The sequence below is a fragment of the Jatropha curcas genome, chromosome 8, assembly GCF_041381405.1.
Source record: "Jatropha curcas cultivar XTBG-Jc1 chromosome 8, XTBG_Jcur_1.0, whole genome shotgun sequence".
Lineage (NCBI taxonomy): Eukaryota > Viridiplantae > Streptophyta > Magnoliopsida > Malpighiales > Euphorbiaceae > Jatropha > Jatropha curcas.
Window position 1 is genome coordinate 27,858,582 of NC_143158.1, and position 23,364 is coordinate 27,881,945.

Genomic DNA, 23,364 nt, shown 5'->3' on the forward strand with positions numbered 1-23,364 from the left:
TGTGGATTGTATAATTTTATATTTTTTAATTAAATTGAATGCAATTTTTAATAAAACTATTTTAATTTATATTTATATTTCTTTAATTTAAATAATTTATTTATGTATTTTTTATTAAATAATGGAAAGGTAAAATTATATGCTCTTTTTTAAATTCTCAAATATTAAATTGAAATATTAATTAGCACAATTAATTATTATAAGCAAATTATTGTTATTCAATTGATATAATTAGTTAATTATTTATTTTTTCTTTGAAATTCTCATATATTCACATCCATGACATCATTTTCATATTTTAATATGTTGCCATATAAACATTTAGGCCTTAAAAATTATATATTTATATAGAGATAGATGGATAGATAAATATTAGAAAAAATCTATAAGTACGAAAAATATAAAAATAAACAACAGAAAATAATTATGTCTAAGTTGTTAATATATATATATAATTAAACAAGAGAAAATAAATGTAAGATAAGAATAAGAATATTCGAGATTATATATTAGCAACGTGCTATAAATAAGAGAATATTTAAATTTGAGGTAGTAGATGTGTATTTATTTTATTTTAATGTTAATAAAATTATTAGTCATTGTCATAGCTGAAGGAATCTAATTTTCTTTTGGTTTGTACGCAATACTTTGTAATAATAAAAAAATTAATAATTATTAACTGCTGATTAAGGCTGAAAAAAATCTGTATATTAAAATAAGATTAGATTAGCATGTGACCGCATGAGCATCAAAATTCAAAGTCATGACAGCCAAATTATGGTGGGGTTTAAAAGTATTTGACAAGCGCCACTTTGATTTGTACTTTTTTTTTTTTGGGCTAGTTGGTTGGTATCATTTGTATGTCTTCTTCTTTTATTTTTTTAAATCATCCGCCAGCTCGGGATTTAATTATAATTAATATTGTTCACCTCTCCGCGCAGGTATGTGTTAAAAATCACACATCGGTTAAATACAAAATTCACAAATGACATATAAGGTGACAAGCTAACTAGTTAATTAGTTAGTACTAACATTTTAGCATTTTTTGGCCCAAGTAAGCGTACATCATATATTTTCACTTAATGGACGCTAACCTCCTGCCCAGTTTACCTCTACTCTTTTCACCTCTACCCTTTCATTTGTAATAGTATATTTACTTGGAATAGACCCTGAAAGCTTTCTCTTCTCACATGCACAACTTGCGTTGCCAACTGAGTTATAACCCGTAGGTTTATATGTCTTTTTTCTTTTTTAGTTTTTATTTTTTAAAATTAAAAATGAAAATGACTTTATTATTTTCTTTTCTTGACTTAATGACAATTTTTTTTTCAATTCAATTGGAAATCCAATAGGCTGAAATAATATTATGGACTATATAATAAAATAATACTTTTCTTAATTCATTAAATCGGTGAAAACTCTTATAATGCTAGAAAAATGTACATGTCTGATGGAAGAGCATCCAAAATCACACTTGGAGGACTTTGAAGAACAAGAACAACCATGGAAGAACTAATAGCCCAATTAGCTAATTTGTCAAGTAACGTATTTTTCTATTTTAAAACATCAACCAATAAAAGGAATATAATTTAATAATAATTTATTTTTAAAAATGTCTAGCAAAACTTATTAAAACATCATTCGTTGAAAAGAGCCATGAATTTACCTTGTGATTTGGATTAAAAAAGGAAAAGGAAAGCTGAAATCTTTTACTCATCTGACCTGTAGCTTGGCCTGTGGTGGTTGTTCCGTTGACATCGGAGAAAAATAGTGACCGGAGAACGGAGAGCAGGGACACCGGCATAGACCAACGGTTAGGTTGTTGGTTGAAACTTGAAATACAATATGGCTAAGGCAAATAAAGATGGGCCAATAATGTTTTACGGGCTTGATCAATTGCTGTATCTTATGAGAGCAAAAGCCCTATTCAATGCCTGCAAGTCGAAAGAAACTTGAAAATTTCAGCATATACCATGTGTTCTATTAAACTAAAATAATACAGAGAAGGATCGGTCATACAAAAGTTTATTATTAAATTAAAATTTTAATTAATGTTTTTATTTATAATACATTAAAATAAAAATAATATATTCATGCTAATCAAGTGTGATTTGATTGGTTTTTCTATTTCTTATAAAAGATGTAAAGAGCGAGAGGTCTCAAGTTCGAGTTCTCTCCACTACAATGTCATTCAAAGGGGAGGGCTACCTCATGTTATTCCGGTTCATTGTATAAAAAAAAATATTCATCTTAATAAATATATATCATTATACATCATGATACATAAAAACAATTATGCATTTAATGGTCATTTTATATTTTAACGATAAATATTATTAAAATTTTACTAAACATCAGTCATCAATTATCAACGATATGAACCACGGAATTAAACGGGCCCTAGTATCATAGTGGCCCTAAGACTCTTTAAACCCTAGGTTGAATGCAAGACCTTGTTTCAGAAACTGGGTCTGAGCTAAATCTTGGACTTGGCCAACACAGTCTTAGGCTTCTTGAAATGGCCCAAATGTACACAATAAAAGACAAAAAATTTCCTGGGTAACCTTTTTTGGGCAAGAAACAAAAGAATCCCAATCAAAAATCCCTTCCCCCTCCTCCCCGCCCCCACAAGAGGAGAGGAGAGGTGGAGAGCGGATTCCCTATGGTCAATTATATAATTAATGGTAGGCTAAGCGTCAACCCCCCCAGTCAATTCTTTGATTATGATCTAATTGACAAGAACATCATGGAAAAGACCTGAGGAGCACGAGTCATGGGCCCTACTTAATGATCTTCCAATTGTAATTGGAGGGTTAGAGAACTAAAAAACAAATTGATCTTTTAAAGTGGAGGAGAGGATGGGCTGAATTTGATATGCTTTAGTGATTTTTCTTTTTCTTTTATTATTATTATTATTATTATTATTATTATTGGAATTTATGGACGGCTTTGGTGCGTCCATGATGTCGAAATTCAACTCGAATAATTCACGAGCGTGAATAGTTATATGGCATAAAAAAAAAAAATTTTGTATTTTAGAGATAATATAAATAAGATTATCTTTTCTTTTTCCTCTTTTGTAACCTAACTTTAAGGGACAATGAACGCAAATCTAGACATGGGGCGTTAGTAGTATTCTCTTGGCCCCGTATATAAAGTTTTGGTTTTCTTTTTTATTTTTTTTAATTCATCGAATGAGTTCAATAAATTAAAATAATACTATGAATTATAAAACATGGATAGTTTTTCTTTCTTTCATTAATTTGTTAAATTGATAAAAATTAAAATTTTCGTTTTTTACATAATTGAGAAGATTAATCAGACTACATCTGATTTTCTTTTTTATTTGTTCATATTATTGTTCTACTTTCAATTTTTTAAAATTCCTAATTTACTTAATTTTTTTATGTTATTACTAATTTAATGACATAATTTTTTTTCACCATACTAAATAAATTTATTTTGATATCGTATTTTATTTTATGCGTAAAAATTGATTGATATAATTTGAATTCTTATTATTTAGCTTTTTAATGTACCATGACATGTTAATTTATTTTTAAGTGAGTTTTAATTCAGGCGATTGATTTATTTATTTTTAAATAAAATTATTCATTTAATTTAACGACTTATATATGTTATAAATTTATCTTTAAATTATTTTATTTGTTATTCTCATGGTGCTTATATTGTTATTATTCTTATCTATAAATATAAATGTGTGTGTTTATAGATTTATGGATGCATCCCTAAATCTGAAAGACGAAGACTAACCTATGGCTATAAGAGAATACGAGCTAGATAACTAAAAATATTTGTTGTTTAAGACAAATTAAATTTGATTATTTTAGAATTTGAATATCTTATTAATTTTAAATTTGAGTATAGAAATAAAATTTAAACCGTCTATACGTTTCACACGTGTCGACTTCCCACTAGTTGAAAAATCCCCAATAAAAAGGGAACAATCATTATTCATTAGCATCAGGACAAAAATTGAAATGATACAAAGTAAAGTACAGATAGAAATAATTAAAAAAAAAATCTCACTCCGCAGTATTATTCTTCATATCGAATTGACAATTCTACCTCCACTCCGTCCACTTGCATCGCTCGTGGACAAATAATTCACTAGTTGTAGCGGGGTCCACAAAAATATAACTGGTGGCTACACCAGCCAACCTGAAAGACGTGACTGGTCATGATCACACACCACGAAGACTCACCGTTGAATCGAGCCGTGGGCTCCACCAACAGCTAGCCCGATTTGCTATGGACCCACTAAAGTAAGGGCAGCCAGTTGAATGTACTAGTGGCAAACTCGTTAAATTTGGAATAACTTGGGCTTTTTATAGTTTCTTACTAAAACTGCAGAAAAATCCTGCCCTTTCGCTTTCTGGAGTCGCCAGCAGGAAATGCCGAAACGCCTGTAGTTTTCTAGGAGAATGCCGTCACATTGTGAGATTGAATCTGTACCGTCAAAGTACTTTTGCGTAGCCAATCGGACGGCTATAATGGGTCCCAACTCACGTGACCATTCTTTCTACTGGGTCTACCATAGTGGAATGTCAACCGTATAGAGCCTTTCCAAGTGAGGAAAGCAAATATGTGTTTGTTAGGGCGCGTTTGGCCTTTCACATAAACTAAATAATACTTCTATTAACGGTGCGTTTTGAGGAAAATGTCCCTGAATTTTGTTGTTAGAAGTGAGAACTAAATAGCATAGGTAAATAAATTCTCATTGGACATGGAAATATTGACATTTTTCAGAATCGATAATGCAGAAATTACTTATATGTTATAAACATGATCAGAGTTCTAGAATCGCCATTTCAATTTTAAAACTTCCGATTTCGATTTTAAAACCGCTGATTCTGATTATAGAAAATGTGAAATTGGAACATAATTTTTTTAAAAACATGTTTTTTACGGTATTGAATTTGAATTATCGATTTTAATTTAAAAAAAATAAATAATTGAAACTGAATCTTAATTGCACGGTATATAAGCGTTGCATATACAAGAGAATAGTTAAATAATTTCCTTTGAGAATTATTGTATTTTTGAGATTTATTAATAATAAGGAAATTTTTTATTTATGATTTGAAAAATCGATTAGTTAATAAAGTAGACAATAAATTATATTCATTTCTCTCCATTTAATGAAAATATACATGTTAAATTCTTTAAAATTATAATATTTGATTCAATAAAAATCAAAACTTTCTATTTGCAACTGAAAGGATCATGCTACTTCAAATTAATTTACATATGCATTCGCCTCATTTTGATTTATATTTTAAAAAATAAATTAGATAAATTGAAATAGAAAAAGGGAGAATGCCCCTGCTATGTAACGCAATATTATTTCGGTTACATTTGAGCCTTCCATGTATATTAAAAAAAAGAGACCAAAAATATAAGATAAACTTATAATTATGAAAGGTTTTATTTAATAAAAGTTCTAATTATAATGGCTTTCGAATTAAAGTATTGAACAATATATTTAGTTATTTAGAATTAATCAAAATTTTCCAAAATTGTTTATATTTTTTTTTTTTGTAAATAAGTTATATGATTTGTAAAATTTAGATCGTTTAGAAATGTTAATAATGCGAAAAAAGAAAAATATTAATGTCAAAATGACCAACTTTCTTAACGTAGTTAAAAAAGAATGAAAACGGAAAAATCTATTTTAAGCTAATAACCTTCCAAAAGCATAAAATATTAGTAAAATGTTCGACCAACCAAACAAGTCCTTGCATAGCAAATAATATAAAAAAAACCATGTGCACCACAAAAGTGCTTTCTCTTAAATACGATCGACGGTAACGATTAGATCCGTACTCTTCCTCTTCCGCAATATAAATAAAAATCTTTGCTTTCGCCTTTTGCACAGTATCAGCCATTGCAGAGTGAGAGAACTCAGAGGAGTGAGAGAAAAACGATGCTTTTACGAAGCGCATCAACGCCTATTTTAAACTCATGGATCCCTTACACAAAAGAACCCTCTCCAGAGCCTGAAATCTTACATCAAACCAATAAAACTCGATCGCTTACTTTAACGGTTTATTCTTCTTCTTCTTCAAGTCCATTCTCTTCGGCTTCCATTTCTCCTCGTGATGAATCAATCAAAAAAATGACCAGAGCTCTCTCTGAAACTGATCTTAGACACCTTTCGGTGCCTAAGAAGAAACCCATCAACAAAATCATGAATGAGATCACGGTCGAAGAGGAAGAGGAAAAAAAGTTGTCGTCGGATTCTGGTTTGTCTTTGGGATCTAGTGTGTTCAATGAGGAGTGTGAGGTTTCCACGGAAGAAAATAATGGGTTGTTGGGGCTTTTGGTCGGTGGTGGTGTTGGCTGTGGCGGCGGGAAGATCTATGGCGGCACTGGCGGGAATGGTGGATCGGACGGTGGAGATAATGGAAATTCTGGGTTTTGGGATTCAAATCGTGGAAGTGATAGTACAGATATTTATTATCAGAAGATGATCGAAGCAAATCCTGTGAATTCTCTGCTTCTTAGCAATTATGCAAAGTTTTTGAAAGAGGTATATATGCAAAAGAATTTTTTTTTTTTTTTTTTTTTTGTTATTGAATTGCTTTTATGCCTGTTTGGATCATGCTGTTTTGAATTTCAAAATCTGGGAAGCTAATCTTTGTTTGATGTTTGTATCTCATCCTACGTTCGGTGTAATTGCTTTTATTCTATGTTAGCGTCTGAGAAATACTAGTTGCTTTTTATTAATATTCTTAACAACCAGAATTTTTTTATTTATTCCATAAAGTTTCTATTTTTTCCCTCTTTTTTTATCGTCTCTCTTTTTGGCTTAAAGATTTACTATTTATCAAATTGGAATTTAATGTAAAAAAATATTATCTAGTTACTAAGTCTATATTTGTTAACTTACTAATCTTACAATTGAGAAAGGCATTCCTTTTTGTGCATTAAAGATCATTTTTTGTGAGAACTATCTGATATAAGGTAATTTCTATACAATGAATTTGGAGTTTCTTGTTGTCATGTTTGGTGTGAATTGTATTCTTTGATTTGTAAGTGAATTCTTTTATATCGAACAAAGATTAACATTAACATAATTTGTGAATGGATTAATTAATCTGAGCCAATCTTGGTAGCTTTGATTTGTTACTAATATAATTCTTGTGGGATTTTGAAACAGGTCCGAGGAGATTTTTCAAAGGCTGAAGAGTACTGTAGTAGAGCAATCTTAGTAAACCCTAACGATGGAAATGTTTTATCAATGTATGCTGACTTGATATGGCAGAGCCACAAGGATGCTGCTCGTGCTGAGACATATTTTGATCAAGCTGTTAAAGCAGCTCCTGATGATTGGTAAGATCCTTTCCTGCCTTCATGCTTGTTTTTAGTTCAAACATTAGTGTTTAAACATATTTGCATAGATAATTCTAAGTTCCATAACGGACTTTATTGTTTTAAAGTTAATAATGTATAATATAATGCTTTCTGTTTTGTGGTGCAGTTTCGTGCTAGCATCTTATGCTCGGTTTCTATGGGATGCTGAAGAAGACGATGTGAGGCAACAGGTAGAGGACATGAGCAAATCGTCCCCATCAACTTTTTCCCATGGAACAACTCCTGCTTTCCCACCTTTGGCTTCTGCTTCTTAAATTTACTTCAAATCTTGTATCATAGCTGGGATATAACTTCTGACCTTTGTTCATAGAGTATTTCTTTTTTTTTTCGGCCTTCCCCTCTGTCGAGATGAGAGTTTTTCACTTGTTTAACGACTTCATCTTTTACTCTCTTTTGTTGGTCCATATCATGTAGAAAGGAAAATAAGAAATGGAATAAATTTTTATTAGAAAACTCCTGTATCTGTTTCTCATGAAATGCTTGACAGAAATCAGCTGCAATGGTATTGGCTTGTATTCACCATAAATTCTCTTGTAATGAAAGACCGTGAACCTCCATTATACTAAAGTATCCAACAATATCACTGCAATTTTATATTTTTTTGAGTCCATTGTACTTTTTATGTAGATCTATATGTTTCTTTTTCCTCCATAGATTAGCAGAGAACATATCAGATCAATTTTAGATGATGGGTCGACTTTAGATTAAAATGATTAAGATTTTTCCTTTGTTTATTCTTACATATAACTAATTTTCTATAATGAGAAAAGGATAGTTATGCAGGATACCATGAATTTCTACTGGAAATGAATTTGCTGCTGGTTTTTCTGGAAGGAATTTAGTATTTAGTATTCTCATGCTGCCTCATGAATTCTAACATTAAAGACATCAAGTTCATAACAATCAAACTCACAGTGAATTTCCAAAGTGCAGTTTCATTGTAAGATGCCCTGGTTTACATGGACATGACCTATGTTGCATGGACACCGAAATGTGGAAATGTTTAATAGAAACATTTTTGAAATGCGGAATCGCTCATGGCTGGAAGTTTCCGTGTATCATAGGATATGACAATGTCAACAGCAATTGCTCATCAGTTAGGCGGAGCCTGTCAGATTTGATTGTAGGCTTGTTAGTTATTTTTCCCCTAAAATTAGAAAAAGGCTCTATTGCCACTATTATGTGTCCTAACATAAACGCATTCTTCTTTTTCTATGGAGTATTCTTTTTGTCCTTTTATATTTCAGGTGAGGAATCGAATACTGGATATCATACAGCTATTTTATCAGGTGGGAATGGTAAGTATTAACCTCCAAATTTTCTCTGTTGTATTGGCCTTTTAAGTACCAAGAATCAGAATATTTTAAGTTAGGTTGTTGCCCAAGTTTCAATTATACTTGTATTAAAGAGCAAATCAAAATTACTTTATTAGTCCAGAAGGGATCATACCATATAGGACAGAAAATCACCAGGTCAGGAAATTGCAGACTCATATTTCTCAATTTTTAGCAATAGAAAATTTCAATTCACTACCCTGTATACTTCATCTAGGAATAGACATTAGTTATTGAATATCTAACTACGAGTTCTTGCTGTTTCAGGATCAACTAGCCATGAATAAAACCTGAGAGCTCAAAATTGCTCATACGATCCAAAACCAGCCAAGAACCGACCCACAAACTAATCCAAGTCCTAGAAACACAACCAATACTATTGCAGATAACTCGGCTTCGGAAACTGGAACTGTTTTAGGGGTGAGGATCATGATGACACTTGTCAGATAGCCATTGGTTGCTCCAAGCATAAATGTAAGTACTACAACAGGCATTTCAGTTCTCAGCCATTTAGGTCCATGTAGGCAAGCTGCAAAGAGTGGATAAAACAGAAGTCGAAGAATGCAAGCCCATGTTGCCTTATTGATGCTCTTCAGAACATAAGTTGCAGTTAAAGACTTGCCTATGAAATCTGAAACGTTATACACGGTTATCAGTAGAACTGGATACCAATCCCGCAGCAACTTGGATTCAAGGCTTTCAGCTATGAATCCAGGGAAAATTGAAAGAGTCACAACATAAATTACTAGAATTCCAAAAACTGGCCACTGGATTTTTCTTGCAACAGCCCAAAATTTTGGCCTTGAAGTTTGTGAATCATCATCTGGAAGAAGCTTGCAATGCTGTTCCATAACTGGTAACTTGTATAACAAGTTGCAACACAGAGTGCAGAACAGCAGAATAATTGTGCTAACCATAAAATAGAAGTGAGCACTTGTTCGCAGACCTTGCGGTGTCTGTGGAAGCGATGCTTTTGTTATAATCCTCAAGGCGGAGACAAGAACACCTGTGAGAAGTTAATTAGAACTAAAATTTGTATGACAGAAACTGCTTAAAAAAATTACTTCTAAAAGGCAAAAATTGTTTCCTTTGGGATGCTCTTGTTCTTTAAATTCTTTCAAACAGTAGAATTTTTTGACAAAAACAAAACTATATCAATTAACTTAGAAAAGAACAACATGCTTCATCATTTTTACAACTTTTATTGTCCTATTTCTCTGTTACTATATTCCTACTGCTTCCTTATTTGTTGAATCATAGGAGAAATGAAAAAAGGGAAAGTTGGGAACGCAGCTTGCATGTACACTTTAGTGTTGTTATATCATTAAATGGTACCTGAAGAGGCAGTTCCAGCAAACACAGCCTGCATATACTCTTTAGGAAGTTTTCCTGCTGATCCTATCAGACTTCCTCCGATTAACCCATCAGCTAAACCACAAACCACGATCGATGCAACTGTAAAACCATAAGCTCCCTTCGGTCTTCCAGCCCAGTCTAATATTGGAGCCACCATTGAAGAAAGAACAAACATGGAAAATCCCAAGTTCATTCTAATCCTGTAAGTCAGTTTCTTGCTCCAGCCACCTCTACTCATGATTATAATTAGAACTAAAACCGAGGAACTCATGTAAGCAACAGAAAACACCTTTTCAACATGTTTGTTTGGATAAAGATTGCCGAAGTAATCCACAGCAGTTATAAAAGAATTCCAAGGAAGTAAATTACCAGCTCCAAGCAAGAAATGGATTATATAAGCAATCTTGTAAGAGTCTCTTATTGGTTCTGGTTGTTCTCCAAGTCCTTTCTCAACTTCCATTTTGTCCATGGTCACAAAGCATCTAAGTGTTGCAAATTTAAGCTTGATATAAGCGGCAACAGAACATTGTGATGTGTCGACCTGTTGATTAGTTAGGCATAAAGATTAAAGAAGCTGAGCTGATGGGACAAACTCTGCCTAACTAGCTAGGCTTGCCAAGAATATGAAGCATTAAGCTCCATTTGACATTGCTGTTTGAGCAAAACATTTGAACTTGAATGTCAAACAGATTACTCGGCTAAACCGAGCTGAGTAGGGCAGTTGACAGCTCTACATGGTGTTTATATTAGATTTGATTGATGGGTTGGTTTTGGAATCAATAGAGCTAATGCAAGTAGAAAATTTTGTGCAGTGTGGGGACAATAATGGATGGGCTGAGTTAGAAGCACCTTTTAGTGTACCAAAACACATGGGTAGAGCAAAACTTGCTGGCACTGTCAAGTTTCCCAGAATATTATTTACAACTATAATTATACTAGCAGCGAAGTATGACCATAAGTACTAACAATTATTTTGGGTCCATTTGAAGTCAAATCATCAGTCTTTTCCTGAGTTTGAAGATCTTCTTGTAGATCTTTCTTATTTTTCACAAGTAAAAAATAAAAAGTATCAGTAACTCATCAAAGAGGAAAGAATCATACATGAAGGTACACCACAAAAATATCAGTATTTATTAAGCCACGCCACACATAATATGATTCCTTCTACTGTAAAAGTGTTAAAGAGAGAAAGAGATCCAAACAACAACTTACAGCAAGCTTTGACAATGCAAGATTTGATAGTTTCTTTCTTTCTTTCTATCTTTCAAGAATTTCTCCTTAAGGAAAGCTGCACTAGAGCCAAACTGGTCATATCAAGAATGATTTCTTTAGATAAGCATGCGGGACATGATTCTCCAGAAGCAATTAAATCTTCTAATAACATCGATTAAGAAATCATGTCATTACTCCAAAGAGCTTAATTATGATAATCATTCTACCCCTTTGTGACAAGTGTTCGTTCTATTCTTTTTTTCCTGATATAAATCATCAACTGGTGCAATTATTCTTTTGCTTCTCTTTCATCCTCTCAACTTTTGCTTCGCTGCTTTAGTTTTTGTGACAGTTGAACTATCCCACACCTCTCAATGTGGTAAACGTTCGAATACCAAAAAAGGGTTTACTTTTTTTCAGAAAAAAAAAAAAAATTATAAAAAGATTTTTGAAGTTGCAGTGAGCATAACTGAGAAGAAGATGGTGATGAATACGTGTGTATATATATATATATATTAATATATGAAGTTATTGGGTTAAGGGGTTATGATTGTTTTGTCCATTTAGAACTTCAAAGTCAATGATGGAGGATGGCTATAACTATATAACAATTAATATAAGTCAGTGCTAATCTATATTGTAGTTGGCCTGGCCATCCACCACAATTGTTTTCAGAGGAAAATGTGAAGTTTTGTTTTGGCTTAAGTCATTGATTGGAGTAGTTGTTTTGTTCTTTAACAATCTGCATACATATTAGTGTGTCGTTAGTTATCAATAGTATAGTCTAGTGCTAAGTGTATTACGATCCGATAACAAATTCAGTTCGAATTCTCTTTTTCAATACTAATATATATATATATATATATATATATATATATATTCACAAGATTTATTTGACTAAGTGATTGGAGGATTTAAACTAGAAATTCAAATGATAATAGATAATAGCTTTTTCATTCGACTTATAATTGGAGATTATGAGTTCGATTTGCAGAAATATGTAAAAATATATAGAGAAAAAACCAAGTATATCAACCCTTTTTAGAGCTCATTAACCTGAAATGCTTCATATACTAAATCATCCTTTTTAACCATGATCTTTTTTGGATACATAGGAGGGAAAAAACCTAAAAAAAGAAACTAAATTGTAAGACGTCTTACACACGGTCAAGCCATCCTTCAATGTCCTATCGCATGAATGGCACCACCTCAGAAGGAGGAAGATCACCAATATGACGGCCAATATCACCATCCACGGCCAAATTGGCTAACATATCAACAACTCTATTTGCTTCCATGTAGCAAATGTTGAATATGGACATTCCAATCTCGAACTAAGATTGAAAATTTTTTTTCTGAAAAAAAATTTACTTTACATCCTGTCAAAACTATCATTTTAAAACATTATTTAATTACTGAAGATTTCCAATTAAATTATCTTTAGAAATATTTTTTTTAATTAATCAGATAGATAATCTTCAATCCATTGAACTATATTAAATTTTATTTGCGCATCGTTAACGTTCTTAATGTTATTTGTTTCATCTATTAGAACGAGACTATACTAAATCACTCATCCCAACACCCGTTTCAGAGTGGCTTATAAATTAAGAAATAACAAATCCAATAATAAAAATGAACATCATAGCTCTACTGAACTTTTGAAACTTGGGCTAGCCTCGGAGTGATCATTGAGTAGTTTTCTTGACAATCCCTATATAATTACTGATATAATATATAATATGACAACCTAATCATTGTATTGCTGCCTAATTACTATATAATCAGAATAGAATAAGATGAGTGAACTAAAACTTATAATAACATAGTGATCAAAGAAAGATTAAGCCTTTTCATTTGTGTAGGGAGAAAGTAGAAATTATTAAAGCTATGGGGTGACAAAATTGAATTTTTTTATAATAATATTATCAATTTAATAACTCCTAATTCTTCCACCTTTTCAAAAGCTGCCTAACATCAACTAGCTACCACTCTAATCCTTTCCTTGCCAAACTGAGATTCCATGGTGTACAATTGAGCTCTCCAAACACAAAAGCTTGCCACTCGAAGAACAAGAAGCAAGATAGTAAATTATAAATGTGTAAATAATTTCATTTAGTAATCCTTAATTTCAATTTTTTTTAAAAGTTAATTATCGAAAATGGTACAATCTCATTCTATTAAGGTAGTATTTTTTTTTTTTAAATTTTTTTGCAGGAAGTCCAATGAATAAGAATATCTTTGTGGGCTACACAAGAGCAAGAGAGGGCAACTCTTTGTAAATGAATAACATTCACCAAATTGGTGGAGATGACTCGAATTTAAGATCTTTGGATCTATACATCTTCTGCAAGAAGTAAGAAGTCAAGCAGACCACACTTGATTGACGAATTTTTATTAAAAGTAATTTCTTTTACATTTATGGAGTTATTTGTTGTTGCTTATTATGATATTTTGATTTTAAAATTTTGATTTTGATTTTTTTAATTTTCACAAGTGATCTAATAGCGATGAGCATCAAGGCTAACTTAGGGTCTCCAACTGGTTATGGTCTACATGTCAAAACATAAAAACCTAATGAAAGTAAAACCCCCAAAATTTTAATCCCTAGACGGCTAGACCCAAAACCGAAAGAAGCGAAATCCAGAAACCGACAACGGTCAAAGAAGCGCGCTTTCCTTATAAAAACACTGACGTCGTTTGTGCTTGTGATTGTGTGCGTGGTCAATACTGGTTAGTGACTGACTGACGACATGGAGAAGAAACATGCTGAAACGACATCGTACGAAAGAGGTGCCGGTGGAAAGCTGCGCAAACCGCCGCGTAGACCACCGTCCACTCCCTACGCCCGTCCTCCACAGAACCAGACACAGCGCGGTGGCCGTTGGCTCTCCAGGCTTGTTGATCCTGCTTTCCGTCTTATAGCTGGCGGCGCCAACCTAATCTTGCCTTCGTTTTTCTCCAAATCGCAATCCGTATATACCCTACCTGCTCCCACGGGTCAAGAAAACGATCATGGCGGTTAGTTGCAAACTAAAACTACCCCTATGGACTTTCTCTTATCTATAGAGTCTATTGTGTGATTGATTTTAGGGTTTTTTTATTTGTAATTTTGTAGTACATTAGCCTGACCGTTTTATAATGTCTTCAGTAATATAGGTTTCATGAGTAGACCTGTAAAAACAAGTCATGGTTCTCAGTTATGCGACATTTGTTACTCATGTCATTGTCGGTTGTAGTTAAATGTTTGAGCTTTTGAATGATTTCATTTAATGCTTGATTCGTGTTTGAATGCTATTGATTCATTCTTTTGCTGTCCGTTTAATTTAGTAGGGGAGACAGAAACCTGGCACGCGGCAGTGGGACAAAATGCTGCTGCTGGTGAAGACGATGATAAGAATTTCACTTCGAATGTAAGGCTTTCACTGTATCCCCTAAAATCTCCGCTATGCCAACATTTAGTCTCTCTTTATTGCCATGCATCATAGACTTTCTTTGTTTGAGTGGCTAAGTTCACTAGTGCAACCAATGAGAAACTTGAGGAAAATAATGATATAGTAATAATTAAACATATTTTGTTTTGATTAAAAAACCCAAAAAAAATATTTGATTAAAGAGCTTCAATCTCAATTGGCCCCCCCTATGTCGAAATTTCACAATCTTGTTACTGAGTCCACATTTAAACTTGCAATTACTTGAAACTTTTGTTAACTGAAGATGGCCAGAACGTTCTCATTGCTGTCAAAAGATTTGAGACTTGCATTTGAGGCTTATGATCTATTACACAGCTGAAGTGAGTTACTTATCTTGTTTTTTATATGCTGTATTTGGATGCATAATGCATACTTGTTTCAAATTCATTTATCTGGATCCTTTATTTTTCTGTACTTTGGCTCAATGGTCTACAAGTGTCTTTTGCTTCTTTAAGTGCAGAAAATACTTTCTAGCCTTTACATGTTGTTCTTGCCCTTGAAATACTCGTTTCAAACTTATTTTCATGGATCTATGATGCTATATTTGCTCTTTCATGTGTAATTTTATTGTGTTTTGTTTGATGTTTGAATAATAATAATGCACAATTGTAATGGTTTCTCAGGAGTTGAAATATATGTTTGTTTTTAGTTCTTTGTTTGCTCTATGAAGTCAAATCCATATTATATGCTCTATTTTACTTGGAAGCATTTACTAAAATATTGCCTTGTTTGATCGGCACATCTGGGATCGATTGTAAGAAAAAGAGTTATCTCACTATGTAAACTATCATGGGCTGTACCAGTTGCGTTTTTCTATGGATGAAATGTCCTGACAGTAGGGAATTATTGATATGCAGCATGTGGAACCAAGAGCAACTGAAGTAGCTGGTACTAGCAGCGTATTGGATAGAACAATTAGACATTCTGAGTTTAATGGGCATGAAGTTAACAAAAAAGTAGATGTGGCTGATCCCAATGGGCTCTCTGAGATTGAGATACTGATGAAGGATAAAAGATTTTCAAGGTATATTTGCTTTTTTTGAAAAACAAACGTGCTTATTGTATATTTTTCATTTGTTGTTGTGAAACTATGGGCTTTTTGCAACACATTTGCCCTACAATGCCTATGAACTAATTTGGAAGTTGGTACCTTGAATTTATTGTGAAAATTGCCCCATAAATTTTCTCCACCTCTATGCAGGGATGAAGTTAACCGTCTAATAGAGCTAATAAAGTCAAGGGCTGTTGATCTTCCTGATGTTGAGCAAGAAAACAAAAACTTAAGCACAAGTGGTGGAGATCTTAGAGAGCCTGCTGTTGCCCTTGAATATTCAGGGAAAGCAACTGGTGCAAGGCAAGAAGAATTGAATAGAGCTATTTGGGAAACCTCACAAACTGGAGACAGAAAACATTCAAGTGCTATTTTAACAGATGCTGAAAGGCCTGCAAATACCCTTGAAAATTCAATAAAGTCCAAAGGAGAAAAACTTGAAGATCTGGATAGAATTATTTGGAAAACCTCAACTCCTCTTCTCCAGTCAAAAGTAAGTAGGATAATGACCGTAGGCAACTGAATTTCACTTTGACATGTGTCCTCAGAATCAGCTTTGATATTCATATTAGCTTATACGCAGCTCTTGTTTGACTCAATTCGTGTCCTAGGGCACGTATTAACCGCTGGAATTTTCATATCTTGGAAAATATTTGCAAAAGCATCATTTTCGTATATGCAATATATCAATATTTGATCTTCTTTGTTGCTTAATATATTTAATGTGCAAAAAAAGTCATTCCAGCATTAAAGTAGTAATCCTGGACATAGGGAAACAGAACAAATGAAATAGTAAAATTTGAAAACCCAAAAAAAAAATGAAGAATCATGTGGAAAACCAGCTTTGTTTCTAATTATGTTGATTAAAGATGAAATCCTAATTTCTAATATCTTTTTCCTTTCTTTCCTTTTTGGGAATTTAGCTACTGAAAAATGGTTAATGGTTGAGGTGTATCATTGTTTTTGAGAAGTGTGTTGGGATTCGGTGTTTTTCTGTTTCTTGTTCTCATATTCATAGTTTTATAACTTTTTGTGATTTGACAGGTACAAGATGATGTTGGCACTTCCCCTCTTGAAATTGCAAGAGCATATATGGAAAATCGAATATCAGACATAGGCTTTGGTAGTGACAGCTTAATAGCAAAAGATGAAGGAACATTACCATGTAGAGATGATCTTGCACTTAAACCCTTTGTTCCATCACCTGCCCCTAAGTCATCTCCATGCTGGCCTGGTGCCTTGGTACAGGATCAGCGTGGTTATATGACCCCACAAAGTCAAAGAGGAAGATTTGGGCTTCACAATTTTCCCCGAACTCCTTATTCTAGAACTATTTATTCAAAGACTAAGTCCAAGGTATGTGGCATTATGGATTTGTCTTTATGCTAATGATGCTGTAACCTGATTTATCGCACACATGATTACCTTTTTTTTTTTCCCCTTTCTGTCTTATCAGTTGATTCAGTTACAGAGCAATACTGATAGGCAACAAAACACAATAGCAACTCCTTTTCAACAGACTCAAACTCCAGCATTTGGACAGGTAATTTTTCCATATTGCTAAAATTTTTTGTTACGATGATGGTGTGGCTTATCTCTATGATACACCACCTTGATTTTGAAAATATTTTGAAATTGTATTAATTGCACCTTGCTTGGTGCCTTGGCTGGTAAATTTTAAGATTTATAGGATGAAGCTCTCTATCTGGGTGTGTGAACAACTGAGAACACACTTGTGTAGCTTGTTTTTGTAATGATTCTGGTTTTGTTAATGTCCCTAAGTTATGCTTGCTTAACATTCTATGGTTGATCTGTTTTAAGACTCACCACTGAAACTCGAGGGAGATTTCAGATGGACTGGTAGTACAAAATTGCAGCTGCTATACATTTTAGATAGTTTTTGTTACAGAAATTTTCTTTTTCTAATTATTGAATTCCAACAGTGCGGTTGCATGAGGAAATTCTGAACAAGTAATATGAGCAAATAATTATATATTTAAGAAGTTGGTTTGCATACAAAACATGATAGATTAACTTTTCATTGCTGTTGATTTAAAAAAATAAACTTTTGTCAATGAATTTTTTGCTATTCTCCTTAATTTATTAATATTTGTTTGAGTGCATAGGTAAATGCAAGGGGCAATACCTTATACGATGGTCATGGATCTGCAGGACCCATTCGTAGAATACGGCATAAAGTTAATGCACAGACTCCTAGAGGATTTGCATATTCTCATACATCTTTAAACAATCCTCAGGTGGAGAACTTCATCATTTCAGATGGCTTATTTTCTACTTCAAAAAGAAATTTGGAAAATGGTGGAACAAATAGCTCTGCAAAATTTCAGTCAGTGGGTGGTAAACAGCAAAGCTCTGAAGTCATTACCCCAGCTGTCCCTGCACACTCTAGTCTGGTGGCTCGTAAAATATTAGAGCACCTTGAGAGAAATCCACCTACTCCTAAGGACAAATCTGCTGAGTTGAGGTTAGCCACTTCATGGAAGAAACCTCAGCCCTCTGATCATACTCCTACCATGCCCAACAAACTTAATAGCCTAACCCATTTGAGAAGTGCTGATTCTTCTGAGAAATCTGTTCAAGTTAATAGAAATAAGCCTCTGCTCTCCCCTGATGATGTTAATGTTGTTTTAAATAACAATAATTCAGCTTCAAACATAAATGTTGGTACAGCTCCAACACATATTGGCTATGCAGAACCTTCACAAGATTTCAAGAAGTCCCAGGATTCTCAATTCATGAATTCGTACAAGGTAGTTATTTATGGACAATTACTTTGATGCAAATTTCTTTCTTTTTCTTTTGTACGATTGACTGCTCTCTGGGCATAAAGACAGGATTGATTCCTAAGGTGCCTTGGAGCTTCAACAATCTTGAAGCTTTGAAGCAGAAGGTAGTGTCATCATTGGTGCTTATTCTGTTTATGGCAAATGGAGCTGTGACATGCTCTTTTTGGATACATGGATTTGACCTTGGGGCTGGTGCCTCTGGGTTTGTGACCAATGAGTATTATATCATGTTACTGAATTCATCCAGGGCAAAGCCTCAAGCAAACCCTTTAATACATGCAAAGCTACATGCATGTATTAATTGTGATAATAGCTTCATTTTTCAACTGCTGCAGCTAGTGATCATTAATTTACTAGAGAGCAAATTGAACAAAATTGATAGTAGGGCAGGAGTAGTGATGTGGGATTTAAAGGGAAGAGCTTGATTGGTTGAAGGATTATTGTGTGGTGGAATCCAGGAACCAGCCTAAAAGATAAAAGACAGATATGTTTGAACTCGGTTGGACAAAAAAAAAAAAAAAGATTTAGGATTTAGGATTGTTTATACAGAAACATACTACTGCTATCCTAGAGTATTGAGATTTAGGATTTACCCTATCAAGGAAGTCTTCAATTACTAGGATTACATTTGCATAAATACTGAAATTCAGACTACAGGAAACAAAGAATTCCGAGCACATGCAGAGACCTAAATTACCCTTTAGCCTATAACTTCGAACTCCAAATTATTTTATGACTCGAGTTTATAAGACTATAAGAGGATTTTTAATACTAATAATGAATTCATAAATAACTACCTAAGCAAGGAAATAGTAAATAGAAACGAATTCCTCCCTAGGAAAACATTATAGTAATATCCTTTTCTGTTTAAACCTTATATATTCTTCAATTCTTTTCTGTTATCTGCATTGAAGAGTATGTTGCATTCTAGACAAGTACACACACCAGGTTCTTGGAGGACTTTTGGATGTTCTTGAACTGTGTTCCTAATGCATCAATGTACAGGATGTTTCGGATTCAAAGGCCATTCCCAATGCTGCTGATGGCTCCAGTGTATTCAATTTACAAAAGAAGCTTCCACCTCAAACTTCTGGTACAAAGCCAGTGTTGCCTTCTATTTCTATTAATAAGCCTAACCAAAGATGGACAGTTACTTCTGATAATAGCTTGGGATTTACATTCCCAGTTTCTGCATCTGCTGGTGTGTCATCTGAACCACCGACGCCATCCATCCTGCCATCATCATCATCCATTGGTCTCAATCAACAGAACGAGGAATCATCAATCCCTTCGTACAGTTTTGGCTTGAAGAGGTCTACCCCTGGTCTTGTATTTTCATTCCCTTCATCAAGCACTGCCCCTATAAATGATGATACATCAGACCTGAAGTTCAATTTTGGATCGGATGAGACAAAGAGGTTATCTTTCAGTTCAATAGGTCAAGATGCTATCTGCTATTAAGTGAAAGGATGACATTTCAAGGATATTCATATTCTTTTTCCTGTTCTTAACTTTGTACTATAACAATTAGAACACGGGGGTTTCTTTTTTTAGTTTGTAAGTTGTATATGTTACGCCCTCTGCATTATTGTTCCTTTGAGAGTACGCAGACAGGGAACAAAGGAAAGGGTAGTGTGAAGCAAAGCTTAGGACTCGTAAAGAATGGATGAAGATCATTTCAAATCCTAGAAGTACTTTTTCTATTCTTTTTCAAGTATGTCTTTATTCTTTCACTATCTTTACTTTAATGTGGAGGGTTGTTCTCTGGAATGTGAGCGAGTCTAATCATCTAACTCAACTATACAGTCCTAGTTATTCACATATCCACAAACGCTACCGTTTTAAACTGTAATGGGCTACGCTGTTCCATAGTTAGCCTCCTTTGGCCCAAAAAGTTAGGAAGTAGTTACAGTAATGGAACTTAGTTGCTTGAATGGAAGATTTATAGATTTTGGAGAGACAACAATGGGGCAGTGGTGGACCACATGTTTGGATGATTTGCAAAAAATTGTGGTCACTGAAAGAAGAACATGATACCACAGGAATCACATTTTGCTCCCATTTTCATTACAACATGAACTTACCATTTCAGCTTAGCTAGTTTGCCACTTTGTGGACCTTTTCTCTTTTCCATTACCAAATTGCATCATTTCTATTTTTCTTTTTCTTTTTGGGTAAATTTTTTCTCCTCTTTATGAGATATTTAAGATTCTTTTATTCAACATATATTAATGCTCGACTTACCCACCTTTATTTGTTGGATGTGTATGTTCTACTTACTTACACTTTATATTTTAATATGACTCATTAAATTCTTCAACTAATAAAATTACATTTATTAAATTTAAATTTCACCTATCGAATGTAATTTTATACATTTTCAAATTATTAGATATATATTTAATAGGTATAATGTGTTATGCATCTATTGACACAAATTATTAAATAATTCATATTTTTTATTCATTCAATAAAATATTTAATAAGTACAATTTTATAAGGTAAAATGTCAATAAATTTAATTTATGGACCGAAATATTTCGTACATGTAATTTTATAAGTTAAAAGATTTAATATATTAATATAAAAATTAAAACTTAAAACACCACTAGATTTTTTCCCTTAACACTATGTTTGAAAAAGAGAAGAAAGAAAATGAGGGAGGAATGAAAATAAGGATGAAAAATAAAGAATGATTCTACTGTTCATCTTCTATCCTTACTTTCCATTTTATTTTTAGATTGGAAGGAAAATAAATGGGAGGATGAAAAATAAATGGGTTTGGAAGGAAAATAAAAAATACGTTATTAAATTTTTTATCCTCCCATTTATTTTCCTTCCCATGTTTCATGTGAGTGGTAAAATTATAGAAATCATAGGACTCTAGAGATAGAGATGATATTTTGAGTATAATTTTTTTTTTTTTTAGTTAAAAGAGTAGATGATTTACATGTATAAAAATAACTTTCATTCCTCCCTAATTTTACATCAGCTTTCCAAACAAGAGAAAGTTACAATCCGTCATTATTTTTCACTCACGTTTCTTTCCTCCCTCCTTCCCAAACAGAGTGTAAAGAAATCTTGAAAGTTGAAAAAAAAAAAAATGGAGAGGAGAGAGAGAAGTGGGTGCAAACTCCAAAGTAGAGATAAGTTGGAAAAGAGAGAGCGGAAGGTAAGGGAGTTGTGTTGGAGCAAATATGCAAAGAGAGAAAGTCAGAGGTGAAATGACAACCAAATGAAATTAATGCATTTCACGGACATGAATTTGACGTTTCAGATTCTAATTGTCAGAATTGCCTCTGACACACCTCTCCCTTCTCATCTCACCCACCACCACTCTTTACTATTTTTCCTTTTCTTATCTTAAAATTTTCATTTTCATTTATTAATTTATGTAAATTTGTAGGTAGCAGAAAATACATTTTGCCAGCTTGTAAATGCACTTCCAGATCCCAAGGTCTTTCAATCATTACTCTCTTCTCTTCTGTTCCTGCGATTTCATGTTATCTATTATTCAATCTTTGCTTACTAGTTACTTTCCAAATTTTTTAAAATAACTTATATGCAAACACTTGGATTGAAGGTGGTAATCAAATAAGATTTTCTAACAAAAACAATTCTAAAATTTTAAATCTATGACTTTTTATAAATAAAGTCTCGCGTTCGGTTTGTTTTCGCTGATTTAACTATATATTGATTAAGTTAAAATTATTCTTTAATTATATATAAAATAATTTTACATGTTTTCCTTCTTTTGCTTTTAAGGGTTTATTCTACAATTTTATCTGTTTCAATAGCTATCAATTGATTTACTAGTGATTAATTATTAGACATTAACTGTTAATGGTTAGCTGTTTATATAATGATTTATAATAAAAGTGGTTAGCAATTTTTGATTAGCTTTTTAGTATAATACGATAAAAGAAAAAAGATATGAAAGCGGAAAATAAGGTAAAGACAAGTGATGTATATTATGTGCCATAAAAAAATTATAAAACACTAAATATTAATGAAGATAACGTTTTATGAAATATTATATATTTTAACTCTATCAAAACAGTACACACTACTTCAAACACTGCTAGTGAATCGGCCTAAATTAAGAGAAAAAAAAAACAATTATTGTATTTTACTTATCGTTTTAATAATTAACACTTTTTGTTTTTATTTTTATTTTTTTTCCTTTTTATTATGTCAAGGGATTTCAGTCTATATATGAACATGGACGAACTATAATTACATCTATAATTGTACGATGTAATTCAAGAAACCTGTAAATATTGTTTTTTTTTTTTTTTTTAAATTTTCTGTGACAGTAACAGTAAACTTTGACCATTTAATTATCAACTCAGTCAATAGTCCAATGAAGAGAATTGAAAAAATCTGAAAAAGTTTTTGGTGTATCTTTATACATTTATATATCTAAGCTAAGGAGTGAGGAGTCTGGCAGAAGGCAAATTGGCAATGGTGGTCCATCTTTAAATTATTTTCCAAAGACTGGATTATGTGTGGTAGACAGACAAACTCTTTTCTTAGATATCTATCTACTTTTGAAAGAGAAAGTAAACATTTTTTTAAAAAAATATATTTATATATTTCTATTCATTCAAAAAATATATCAGTTGAAATGGTAAAATGCTCATACAAAAAGCTCTCTTAGCTTTTTATATGCAGCTTTCTCAGTTCATACAGAGGTATCTTGCATCTCTCTCTCTCCCTATAATACATGTTCC

At 32.7% G+C, this 23,364-nt stretch overlaps 3 protein-coding genes across 4 annotated transcripts; 2 read left to right on the forward strand and 1 right to left on the reverse strand.

Moving 5' to 3' along the window:
- The first annotated feature begins 5,869 nt into the window (after positions 1-5,869).
- LOC105639378 (Tetratricopeptide repeat (TPR)-like superfamily protein) lies at positions 5,870-7,851 on the forward strand. The gene is made up of 3 exons (XM_012223417.4): positions 5,870-6,553; positions 7,184-7,356; positions 7,505-7,851. The coding sequence occupies exons 1-3, from the start codon at positions 5,948-5,950 to the stop codon at positions 7,650-7,652; spliced, it is 927 nt and encodes a 308-aa protein (XP_012078807.1). The 5' UTR covers positions 5,870-5,947; the 3' UTR covers positions 7,653-7,851.
- Positions 7,852-8,871: 1,020 nt separating this feature from the next.
- LOC105639379 (Nucleoside transporter family protein) lies at positions 8,872-10,868 on the reverse strand. Its single transcript, XM_012223418.4, has 2 exons — positions 10,068-10,868; positions 8,872-9,738 (listed from the first exon to the last, which is right to left on the reverse strand). The coding sequence occupies exons 1-2, from the start codon at positions 10,555-10,557 to the stop codon at positions 9,041-9,043; spliced, it is 1,188 nt and encodes a 395-aa protein (XP_012078808.1). The 5' UTR covers positions 10,558-10,868; the 3' UTR covers positions 8,872-9,040.
- Positions 10,869-13,867: 2,999 nt separating this feature from the next.
- On the forward strand, positions 13,868-20,345 carry LOC105639380 (nucleoporin-like protein). Of its 2 annotated transcripts, none has more exons than XM_012223421.4 (8): positions 13,868-14,321; positions 14,634-14,713; positions 15,631-15,797; positions 15,975-16,317; positions 16,869-17,180; positions 17,281-17,367; positions 17,951-18,595; positions 19,637-20,345. In XM_012223421.4, exons 1-8 carry the CDS (start codon positions 14,054-14,056, stop codon positions 20,090-20,092), a joined length of 2,358 nt encoding a protein of 785 aa, XP_012078811.1. In that variant the 5' UTR covers positions 13,868-14,053; the 3' UTR covers positions 20,093-20,345. The 2 variants fall into 2 exon arrangements, with proteins under 2 accessions (XP_012078811.1, XP_012078810.1); XM_012223420.3 differs by having other exon boundaries at positions 13,869-14,321; positions 14,631-14,713.
- Positions 20,346-23,364: the final 3,019 nt, after the last annotated feature.